Source organism: Mizuhopecten yessoensis, unplaced genomic scaffold, assembly GCF_002113885.1.
Source record: "Mizuhopecten yessoensis strain PY_sf001 unplaced genomic scaffold, ASM211388v2 scaffold2691, whole genome shotgun sequence".
NCBI lineage: Eukaryota > Metazoa > Mollusca > Bivalvia > Pectinida > Pectinidae > Mizuhopecten > Mizuhopecten yessoensis.
In genome coordinates, this window is record NW_018404672.1 from 501,606 (window position 1) to 514,398 (window position 12,793).

At 35.8% G+C, this 12,793-nt stretch overlaps 1 protein-coding gene across 12 annotated transcripts in view; it reads left to right on the plus strand.

Moving 5' to 3' along the window:
• The window catches only part of LOC110446422 (protein scribble homolog), a 103,654-nt gene that overhangs the window by 71,054 nt on the left and 19,807 nt on the right, over positions 1–12,793 (plus strand). For 10 of the 12 annotated variants that reach the window (XM_021491571.1, XM_021491564.1, XM_021491570.1 and 7 more), the window contains 4 exons: positions 671–763; positions 2,617–2,691; positions 6,153–6,299; positions 12,272–12,374. In XM_021491571.1, coding sequence (XP_021347246.1) covers positions 671–763; positions 2,617–2,691; positions 6,153–6,299; positions 12,272–12,374 — 418 coding nt within the window. The remainder of the gene's footprint in view (positions 1–670; positions 764–2,616; positions 2,692–6,152; positions 6,300–12,271; positions 12,375–12,793) is intronic. The other 2 variants (XM_021491572.1, XM_021491573.1) reach the window with 1 other exon arrangement.

Sequence of the window (12,793 nt, forward strand, 5' to 3'; positions counted from 1 at the left end):
CTCTTTGACCACCCAACAGTCTTGCGTGTCATGACATTGATGAGAGTTTTGCAGGAGAAGTGTGTAAGGATGTGATTGTAAGAGACTCTGGCGGCTTTCAGGCCTACATCTTACAGAGGCCATAAAAGCAGCTGGGATATATATATAAATACATGATTGAAAATCAGGTCATTAAAGCTGACGGTGCAAGTTAAAAAGCTTTCAATTGAGATTAAAAAAACAAAGTTTGTTTTTCTGGTTTAGAGATCTTCCCCATCTCTTCCTTCTACCGTAATGCGCTTTTTATACCCAGCGAGACCCAAACTCCTTACCAAGCAAGGACAAAACTAAAATGTTAGCACTTCCTTAGAAACGATAGTCAGAAGATATGGGGGAAGATCTCAAAACCAGAATTTTTTTTTTTAATTTCAATTGAAAGCTTCTTAACTTGAACTGTCAGCTTTAAGTTGTGGTCATAGTTTTAATGCATAAACAAAAATTAATACCAACAAGTTTCTTCTCTCCCAACCCCACCCTCAACCCCTGCAATTTATAAACAAACATGTCAGTAAACTTCCCCAAATATTGAGCAAGGGTCCCCCCCCCCCCCAAAAAAAAAAAAAAAAAAAAAAAAAAAAAANATAAATAAAATGTTGTACACCTGTGATCATATAAAGTTATTTTTCTACAGAACAAGCTGTTAAAGGAGCGAGAAGATTCGTTGAAGGAAGAAAGTCAGCTGCCTGACAACAACCAGAATACAGAACTCTGCACCTCTACACTAGTGAGTACCAAATACTCGTAAAACTCTCAAAAATCCAATGTTATACTTCGTATTGTTGTCATAGGATATATTGTATAACGGGAATGATTATTTTTCGCCTTTTATGTTTTGACGAATTCTCCCTCATTACGGAATCGAGAAATTTTGACCGAAGATTAATTTTTGCCCTTTATGTTTTGACGAATTCTCCCTCATTACGGAAGGTGATTCCGTAATGAGGGAGAATTCGTCAAAACAAAACAAAAATTGCAAACATCATTTAAATAGTAACAAAACATAAAAGGGAAAATTTAATATTGGGTGAAAATGGACTTTACTGTGGAAGGGCAAAAATGACTCAGTATATTGAAAAGAATGTATCAGTATTTTGCAATATTCCTGTACAATAATACTTTGTGTTTTAAGAAAATTGCTGTTTTTGGGTATCCTTTTTAGGTCACCTGAGACAAAGTCTCAAGTGACCTATTGCGATCGCCTTTTGTCCGTCGTCGTTCGTCCTCCGTTGTCCGTCGTGCGTCCGTAAACAATTTACATTTTCGACTTCTTCTCCAAAACCCCTGAAGCAATTTCAATGAAATTTTGCAGAAACCTTACATGGCCAAAGGTCAACTAAAACTGTGAATTATATGGTCCCCAGCCACCAGGGGCCTGAGGGGAGGGGCCAAAAAGGGTAAAATTGACTAAAATTTCAAAAATCTTCTTCTCAAGATCCAGATATGGTAGAATCAAATACTCTTCATAGATAGAAGGGTCTTAAGGTGCTTTCCCAAATTTGTGAATTTCATGACCCTGGGGTCTCACGTTTCCCCCTGGGGAGGGGGTAAACTTTACTATAGTTTACATAGGGAAATCACATTTTAGACTAACATTTGTTTAATTGCCATTGGAAGTAATTCAAGTTGGGTTAGAATTATCAGTATTGGATAGCAGTTTGATGGTATGCACATATCAGCCCTGACTGACTCCCCGGGGCTGAAGGGTGGGGCCAAAAAGGGTTGAATTGACAGAAATTTCAAAAATCTTCTCAAGACCCAGAAATACTCTTCATAGATGGAAGGGTCTTAAGGTGCTTTACCAAAATTGTGAATTTCATGACCGTGGGGTCTCGCGTTTCCCCCTGAGGAAGGAGGGGAGGGGGGGCAAAATTTGTTATGGTTTTACATGTTGATAACTTGATTAGAATTATAACCCTAAGTTGACAGTTTGATACTTTGTAAATTTTGAGCCATCCCTACCCCCAAGGGCTGTAGGGTTGGGCCCAATGTAGGCTGTGTGCTAAAACAAAATTTCTTCATTTTCCTTGTTTAGAATCAGAGGTGCTAGTTTCAAATACTTTTCAGTCTTAAATCTGTATGCTAGATATTGAATAAGGTGGTTTTATTGTTTTTTTGTCACTTTGAATAATATTTCTGTTCATGTTAAAAACAAAAATCAACTCTCTGTATAAATATATCAGGTGACCGTTAAGGCCCATGGGCCTCTTGTTTGAGAAAATTTTAGGTTTAAGTTTTTGAGAAAAAAAATCAGACATTGTTGGATCACAGCAGTAGAGTGGCTATTGACTTTTTATGAGGTTGAAGCATTCAATATGGCGTGTAGGCATCAGAGACTTGGTAAAATTTGTGTCAGTATACATCACGAAAATTAACTTGAGTGTCTTTTACAGTTTGAAAATGAAATAATGCGAGTTAAATAAACGGGATAAACAACCATGACTCCTTTAGGAATATCTGTTGGTAGGTTATCTAAAGTACCCATTTGGTTTTCAGTGAAGGCCTGAAAATTGTCAAAGAAATTATAATTACATCTTCAGGGAAAAAATATTAATGTATTGCAACATTTATCATTTACAGACCTCAGAAACTGTGATGAAACAAGTGCCTCAGGAAAAGCCGCCGGTCGCCAAAAAACCGGATGTCGTCCCTGTGGTAAGTACTCCTTGCCGTCTCTGATAGCTGATGGTCTGTCTGGCCTCGGGCCATCACCGACCTAGTCCTCGTCATCATCATCATGGTCATCGTTCTCATCACAGGGATAATTCAACCACTTTTATACGAAAGGGCATCCTTGTGCCAGTAAGGTGCATTTATCGACCTCAAATCATTGAACATCCTTGCATAATCATCGTATTGTTGGCTGTTACCTGTTGTTGTGAGCCTCAGTTGCCCTTTTGTCGGGAGACAGAACTGATCTACATCAAAATCATCCGTTTCTTTTATCACCCATAGTATCTCCAACTTTTTCCAATTTTTTCTTGAAATTATTTTACTATACATGGTGCATGGTCTTGTTATTTCATCTTGAAACAACTTCTAAAAAACCATCTGGTCAAGGGTCATGATAGGTTTCGTGTAGTCTACTGCAAAGAGGGCCATATACTTGGTTAAAATAAGTTACCTTGACCCACTTTCAAGGTCTATGGTCAAAATTTTGAAAATCTTCAAATGACTTTTTTGGATAATTCATATGGCCTAGAATTTTGATATTTGACTAGAGCTTGCTAGGATGAAGTGCTAACCAGTTTGTTTTTGATAAATATTTCTGATTTACTCTGCCATGCTAACGGTTTCTGCTTTACTTACCCCTTATCATGGTCATGTCTTTGTGTGTTTGAAATTGCTTTAAATGTGATATTTTTCATTTCTTTTCTATCCCTCCCCCATTTCTTTGCTCTCTAAGTATAAGAACATTTAAAGAAATGATGTTTTTGATAATATTTTCTGTGCTCTCACGAAGTAAAATTCTTTGGGGGAAAAAGTTAAGCAGTAGGGCCTAAGTGTAATAATACCATCTTCTTAGGAAATCATCATTATTTCCTTTTATCAATCTTTTAACTGTCAATTGCATTATATTCTAAACGGTCATTTGTATCATGCTCAAATAGTCACTTGTATTACACACCAAATAGTCACCTGGGCCCGTATTCATGAAACCTTTTTCATGCCCAAGTATGGATTTTGTGCTCAAGCCTAATTTCTTGTTCTGTTCATAAATTCATAATGGAATCTTATTTTGTCAATGACTTGGGGGGAAAATGAAGAGACTTAAAGCCAAATACTATTTCAAGTGTTTACGTTTGACTTTTTGATCGTTTGACATGATTTAAGTGAGTTACGAGAAAGTTGGTTTGAGAACAAAATCAATGCTTGAGTATGAGAACGGTTTCATGAATATGGGCCCTGTATTACACACTAAATAGTCCCCTATATTACACACTAAATAGTCCCCTGTATTACACACTAAAGAGTCTGTTTCATTAAGCTCTAAACCATCACTTGTGTTGTGTCAAAACAGACACTTTTATTATTCTCTTACACTCACTTGTATTCTCACACTAAACAGACAATTGTATCACACACTAAGTGGATGGTTCTACATCCTCGATACTCCAGGGGTTACGCTCACTTTCGCTCTCTGCACCCCTGGAATATGTCATAGGAAAATTGAAGGCTCAGTGTGTACCACCTTGTGGATGAGACAAGAAGACAAGTTTAATCCTTTGATGTACATCAAAAGAATCTCACGGTCCGGTAATGGTAAAATTGACTGGCTTTGAAGTCGTGTGGCTCATCAGTAATCTTCAGAGGACAGGTATCAGCCTAGCGATTGGTCAGTAATTTTTTTACCCTAGACCAATCCAATACCTAGCTGTGTGTCTTCGATTTTGCTATGACATATTCCAGGGGTGCAGAGAGCGTAAGGGAGCATTTCCAATTTCCAGAAGATGTATTTCAACTACTGAAATAAAGAGCTGGAAATTGGAAGGATCTTCCTCATGTCTCAGTACAGTAGTAAGCCCAGGAGTATCGAGGATGACGGTTCTATTACACACTAAACAGACACCTAATCACTTAATCACTTTATCACGGTGACTGTGTCACATACTTAACACTAACAGTTACATTAGGATGTAAACATTGAAGATTTGCTAGTATAGCTCTAAGCACACAGGTATTATTCATCCAACTATAAACAGTCTCTCAATCTATATTCATTATTTCCTCACTCTTTAAAAAGAGTCTTTTCCCAAAAGATATCGCCATATATTTTATGTCTTATATATACCCTAGGTTCATGCATGTTTGATTTCCTACATTGAATAATTTTTCTTTTTGTGTGATTTTCTTGTATTGTTTAGAAATTTGATACAAATGTATTGAACAATGGATATAGTCTTCATTGTTTCATAGAATAAACATTAATTTCGCTAGACTTCAGTATTTCAGCATAATTATGATTAGGACAATATTTAATTATTTGTATAGTTATTTTCTAGACCCTGATTAAAGCATGCTCATACAATTATAGAAATATTCAGTCAGTTTTATTCTCCTAATTTGATGAATGCATCTGTTTCATTCAGTCATGAAATGAAATTTTGTTTTGCTTTGAATTTCGCAGTATGATTGATGCATGTATTTTCTTTCAAAGATGAAGAAGTTATTTTTACTTTTTGAAGTATACAATAAAACTTGTGCATGTTATACTCTATCAGGGCTTTTTCTAGGGTGTCTCAGGTGCCTGTTATTGGCAAGGCCTTCATGATAGAAAATTGTTATTTTTCCCTCTGATTTGACTCGCTCACCCCCCGAAGACACATTTGAACTCTTCCAATTCAAAGGATGGAATAGATCATTATGAAATTTCAGGGGTGAATGAGTTCATGTTCATATTTTACCCTGAAAAATGAAAAGAAAAACAAGAGGGGGGAAAATGTATAATATATGCAAAAACATAACTAGGTATATATTTAAATGTAGATTTCTTTTACAGTTTTGCAAATATTAGTTCAGATTTAAAGACAAAGCATAGCAAGCTTGTTTGTCCTAATGAGGGTGTGGATAACGACATGTCAGATGCCATTTATTTAGACATTACCCATCAAACAAAACTATTTGGCTATTTTTTCTACCACGACAAAAAAAACTTAAGGTATCCTCCTATCCTGAGTTTCCAAATATTGAGCAGTATATCAATCTGAAAGATTACAATAGTCACTTCATCAGCATAGTAATGTTTTATTCAACATTACTTCAGTGACAGATCAATTTCGGTTGAAGAAGTTATCTAATATAATCTAACCAGACAACTTCATGAAAGTTTTTAATAAAGAACGGAAAAATCTAGAATATTGCAAAATAAATACTTTCAAATTATTTTGGCTTCCTAATAGACTTCAGATAAAATAATGTACTGATGAAAATGAAGAATATTTACAATTGTTCAAGTTATTCAGTCAATTATTATGAGTGGGTTAGGGATGTTTCACGACGTAGCTAGAAAAAGCCCTGTTACTTTTGTTACCTGAATGACTATTGAATGATGGATGTGAAGTCATGCATGGATTTTTCAGTTTTTCCTTGTTTTCTCTAACCTTATTTCCTATTAGCCTGCTCCAAAGCCAGTAATACCACCCAAAAGGCCACCAGTTCCGCCCAAACCAAGCAACATTGGTCGGCCTGACGACAAAGCCTTCGCTCTTTACGACCCGATTAAACAATCGCGCGTACCGTCTGCTTCTCAGAATCTCAGCAAGGTAAAATGGCCGACCTTCACTTGGTCAAAACAGCATTGAAGTGTTTTCTGTGTCGTGTTTTTGTTTGTCACGGTGTTGTTTGTGTGTCGTGTTTTTTATGTTTTATTTAAATATTAAACAGGCTATGCAATAAATAATTAGGTACAAATTATTCTGCTGACTCTGCCTATACTTGTGCATTTAGATATATTAATGGTAGTTATAGAGTTAGAAAAAGAATTCAGCTTAAATAAAATTGCAGCTTTTTAGTTTTCTATGCGCAGCAATGGATTTCTTCATCGAAGACTTGAGAGAAATCTTTTAGAAATAATAAAGTTCTTTTCTTGGTGAACATCCCATTCAGAGAAAATGTTATGTGTTCAAAACTGTACAGAATATCTGATGAACTCCCCATAATGATGAATCACTGTGAAAAATAATTTTAGAAAAGTTTTATAAACAATTGTCACATGAAACAACTTCTATTTACACAAATAAAAACATTTCCAATATGAAACAGAAGTAAAACATTCCTATATCTGATTATATCAATTGAATATATCCAAGTAAGGAAAGTACTATTATTGTTATGTATTTTTTTGGTTTATTGAAATGTTTTTTGAATCTAGCCATCCTTTGCAAATATTTCTCAAAAATTGTATTTTGAGAATTCACGTTAACTTATACCTAACGAGGCTTTGACCAGCTGGCGTCTGGATTCTAACACTAATTACAAAAAGCTTCTATAACCCAGCAATTTAACATTTTCAGCACTTTGTATGAACACATTTCAAACACACATATTCAAAAGAGCCTTACCGTGAATCTCCTATTAACATTGAATTGACAGTTATCTGCAGTGACCTAGCAGTCTGTTTTAGAATGAATGTCAAAGGTCACCCTGTTTTTCATTTGAAAGGTCATTAAAAAGGTCATTTCTACCATATCGATGATCGAGATCAGTATTTTGAAAAAGCAGACAAGAACATGCAATTTTCAGGAAAGTGATAATTTCCTACTAGTGTGAGTTTTACAAGATTTATAACCAATTTGTTATTTATAGTTAATTACCGCAAGAATTGTAACCGATCCCTACTCAAAACTGACCTCCATGTAGCTTGTTATCTGTCGCTACTCAAAGATGTGGGTATCAGTCAACTACACAGAACAAAGCTCCATGATCTCTTCTCAAATTTAAATGTGTAGGGCTTGTTATCAGTTACTATACAGAGCTGAAATCCTTGAGACTCATTACCGGTCGTCTTTAAGTCAGTCATCTGGAGTAACAAATCAAGTGTTTCCATAAACAAGCAAGATTATAGATAGGATAGAAAATGTTTAAGAAAGCTTTTACAAAAATTATTAATTACGAGTGGCTTTGAAAAATGAGTGTCACATGATCATAATGAGTGTCACATGATATAATGAAGGTCACATGATATAATGAGTGTCACATGGTCTCTAATGGGTGTTACATGATTTCATCTGAGGCTGTAATGTTATTTGATTAGTGGGTCGACAGATACAAGATAGAAGAGGTTTTAATTAGGTTGTTCAGCTTGGCTGTGAACCGAGTCATGGACGTATCACTCACGGAGGCCTTCCATTACATCTGTTTAAGTTAAAATCAATGGCAACTCTTCTCTTTCTATTTATATCAAATTATCCTTTATCAATTTAATTGTATCATTCATTCATGGATAAAACAGACAAAAAATATTGAGGACAAAAATAATGTACTGTTTGTGTGTGGCGTTGACCTGCTTACCCACTTAAAATTCTCTTTCCAATATGATATTGATCTTTTTTTAGCTCACCTGGCCCGAAGGGCCAAGTGAGCTTATCCCATGGTGCAGCGTCCGTCGTCCGTCAACTTTTTCCTTTAAAATGCTACTTGTCCTGAATGGCTCAGAGGATTTTGACCAAATTTGGTCAGGAGCATCATTGGCCAAAGGGTTCTCAGTTTTGTATAAACGGAGGGTATAACCCCCCTGGGGGCAGAGGGGCGGGGCCAAATAGGGGAAAAATAGGTAAATCTTTAAAAATCTTCTTCTTCTCAACCAATAGAAGGATTTTGACCAAATTTGTCCTAGAGCATCTTTGGACAAAGAAGACTCAAGTTTGTATAAACGGAGGGTGTGGCCCCTCTGGGGGCGGAGGGGCGGGGCCCAATAGGGGAAATAGAGGATTTTTTTTCTCCTGCTATACAAGTGAAGGGATTTTAACCAAATGCAGTCTGAAGCATGATTAGGGACAAAAGAATCAATTTTGTATAAACTGAGGTGTGTGGGCCTCCTTCTAAGGGCAGATGGGTGGGGCCCATTAGGGGAAATAGAGGAAAACATCAAATATCCTTCTCCTTTTGTACCGATGAAGGGATTTTGACCAAATTTGGTCTGGAGCATCATTGGCCAAAGGGTTCTCAGTTTTGTATGAACGGAGGGTATGGTCCCCCTGGGGGCAGAGGGACGGGGCCAAATAGGGGAAAATAGGTAAATCTTTAAAAATCTTCTCCTCAACCAATTGAAGGATTTTGACCAAATTTGTCCTAGAGCATCTTTGGACAAAGGAGACTCAAGTTTGTATAAACGGAGGGTGTGGGCCTTCTGGCGGCATAGGAGCGGGGCCCAATAGGGGAAATAGAGGATTTTTTTTCTCCTACTATACAAGTGAAGGGATTTAAACCAAATGCAGTCTGAAGCATGCTTAGGGAGAAAAGAATCAATTTTGTTTAAACTGAGGTGTGTGGATTCCCCTTCTTTGGGGCAGATTAGTGGGGCCCATTAGGGGAAATAGAGGAAAACATTAAAGATCCTTCTCCTTCTGTACCGTTGAAGGGATTTTAACCTAACCAAACTTGTTTTAGAGAATCTTTGGGCAAAGGGAATTGAATATTTATAAATGGAAGATGCAACTTTGTTACTTGTACTCCTTTGATAAACCTGAATGGTACTCAGCAGGTTTTAAATTGAAAAATAAAATACCAGGTGAGCTATTAAGGCCCCTGGGCCTCTTGTTTCTTACAAAATTATTTTAATTTCTTTTCTTTTTGAAGTATTATGCAACTCAGCATAGTATGTATCACTTATTCCCAAAGAAAAGCCTTATTTTTATGAGACAATGACGGAAACAAATTGTCACCGACTACCTTCCTATACAAATTGGGAAATAAAAAACAGACAGCATTTAGGCAGGGTCTGATCCTTATACTGTTAACAGACTGATGAATTTAGTTTCACTTACAGAACATTTTATTATGCATTGCAGGATAAAAAAATATTGATCGTTAAAATATAGGGTGTCATTTTTTTTTCTGAATTAAAGGTTTACAAAATCATGATAAGTACATTTAATTGATTGGAAGAAATTAAAAAAAAAAGAATAAATATTTGGCAATAATATACCCAGTTTGTTTTCTTCAAAATAAATTTGTTTGTAATCATTGTAAAAAACACTAAAAACTTGGTGATCAAAATATTCAATTGCATCATTTATTTTTTATATTTTTATGCAAAATATTTCATTGTCTGAAACATTCAGAAAAAATATACGAACAGATGGACTATTGACGATATGCTAATTTCCATTGTTGTCATGGAAACCCAATATGAACGGTGCCTACTCAGTGTTGAGTTAAATTCACATGTCATATTAGACAATGTCCAGACAGCATTAGGCATATTAATTAAAACCCTGAATGGGAAATATGTTATTGATCTGATGGCAGTGTGTCTGACTCATGCAGACTCTTGAACCACATTGCCTCGTTGCTACTGTTTGCAGTCAAAGTGATGTGTTATTTCGTTGATGAGATATAAAATATTTTTGACAATAAATGAATTAATTATTGACGACTGCTTTTTATCCAACATAATATGGATTTAGGATATGCTATAAACAATCTGCCAAAATCCCCAGTTTATTAATAATCAATATCAAGATAATCAAAAACAGTTTTACAGTTTTGTTATCAAAATAATCTTAAGACCGTAAGTTGTGATTTAGGGGACACACCAGCTTCAACTCTGTATGTTGAAACCAGCTTCTAGTCTCTAGAAGGATTGGTGACACGTCTGTTGACAGAGTTCTTAGTCTGTGGAAATGGTAACACAAGCTCTTTGTCTCAAGAAATGTTGACACACAAGCTCCTAGTCTGTGGAAATGGTAACACAAGCTCTTTGTCTAGAAAGGTTTACACACAAGCTCCTAGTCTGTGGAAATGGTAACTGTAAACACAAGCTCTTTGTCTCTAGAAATGTTGACACACAAGTTCCTAGTCTGTGGAAATGGTAACACAAGCTCTTTAAGAAAGGTTTACACACAAGCTCCTATCCTGTGGAAATGGTAACACAAGCTCTTTGTCTGTGGAAATGTTGACACACAAGTTCCTAGTCTTTGGAAATGGTAACACAAGCTCTTTGTCTAGAAAGGTTTACACACAAGCTCCTATCCTGTGGAAATTGTAACACAAGCTCTTTGTCTAGAAATGTTGACACACAAGTTCCTAGTCAGTGGAAATGGTAACACAAGCTCTTTGTCTAGAAATGTTGACACACAAGTTCCTAGTCAGTGGAAATGGTAACACAAGCTCTTTGTCTAGAAAGGTTTACACACAAGCTCCTAGTCTGTGGAAATGGTAACACAAGCTTCTAGTCTGTCGAAATGGTAACACAAGCTCTTTGTCTCTAGAAATGTTGACACACAAGTTCCTAGTCTGTGGAAATGGTAACACAAGCTCTTTGTCTCAAGAAATGTTGACACACAAGTTCCTAGTCTGTGGAAATGGTAACACAAGCTCTTTAAGAAAGGTTTACACACAAGCTCCTATCCTGTGGAAATGGTAACACAAGCTCTTTGTCTGTGGAAATGTTGACACACAAGTTCCTAGTCTTTGGAAATGGTAACACAAGCTCTTTGTCTAGAAAGGTTTACACACAAGCTCCTAGTCAGTGGAAAGGTTTACACACTAGCCCCTAGTTTGTAGTTTGATTTATTCACCAACATTGCAATTTCTGTCAATTACCATAAGAGAGCACTGGCAAGCCCTATTAGACTTGACGTGGGATTTAGCACTAGAAGCATTATGCAGGTTTGTCAAATTTTCTTTGTTTTTCATGGGTTTCAAAAGAGCTGCGGTAATTATTTAATGTTTAGACAGTTATTAGTTTAATTACAACTCGGGCTAAAATTGTCGTAATTATTTTGGCTTCCTCCCTAATGAACATGGTGATTGGATGGAGTTAAATGTGTGTCTTTGTTGGAGCTACAATGTGTTGGAGCTACAATGTGTTGTAGTGTAAAGTTTGTATAGACTAAAGAGGGATAGACGGATATGTTGTGATATTGAGGATACTCAATGACAGTATGGATAGAGTTACTGGGTTTTTCTTCATCAACATTAAATTTAATCACTTTCTTTCATTTTTTTTTTTTCTTCACAAAGAATAAAACATGTTCTTTTCCTTAAATCGCAAATTATTGTCATTTCACAAATAAAAGATAATTTTCAGCCAATTGCATATTTTTGTGGCAATGCTGCAGAATATCAAAATTTTATGGAAATTAAAGTCTCCCGAATTGTTGCAATTGAAAACAAAAAATGGTTTTAGTTTCGAGTCTGTTAACAGATTTATATTTAAGATTAAAAATAACCTAACATTGTCTTTTTTGTAAATATTATAGAAAATGTTCAGCAATATCTTGATTTTGTTTATTTTTGGGCTGAGTTCTTGTCAAATTCATCACATTTTTGTTGTGATATTCTTAAATAAATACTACATTATTCAGCAGAATATAGCAGTTGTTAATTCAATTTGTTGAAGTGGGGGAAAAAATGCGACATTTATACCAGAATGAAGTAAAATTACAATAATGAATGGAAATTAATATATCTGTTGAAATCAAATAGCCTCCGATGTTAGAATTAATGATTTAGTTAAGCTGAAGGCATGTCTCATATTTGTGTTTAAAATGTCGTTTATGTAAACTTGCAGACGAATGCCCAAATATATGAACCACAACAACGGTCCTTTTCTCAAATGAAGCATTATTTTGAGAAGGAAATGCAAGAGACGACAACTGCGAACCAGCCTCCTTGTAAGTACCTAGCTATATAGCCAGATCTCAGTTCCTACACAGTTTGGACTTTGTTGTTCTGAGGCACATATTCCGTCTTTTCGTATTGCAGAGTTATCTGCTCTTGTGAGCAGGGATTGATTGTTACGTCATTTGTTTGTGAGAGTAACGTCATCAAATTTTGAGAAAACAACGTAATTTTCTCAAACAAACCAATGACGTAACAATCAATACCTGATCACAAGAGAAGATAACTCTGCAATAAGCAAAGACGGAATAGCCAGATCACAGTTCCTACAGAGTTTGGACTTTGTTGTTCTGGGCCACATATACCTTTATCACCATGTTACAGTGTTTTTTCTACCTAAATCATGCAGCATTCATTCATGAATTGGGTAAATAAAGCATTATTTTTACTGGAATTGGGAAGATATTCCTCA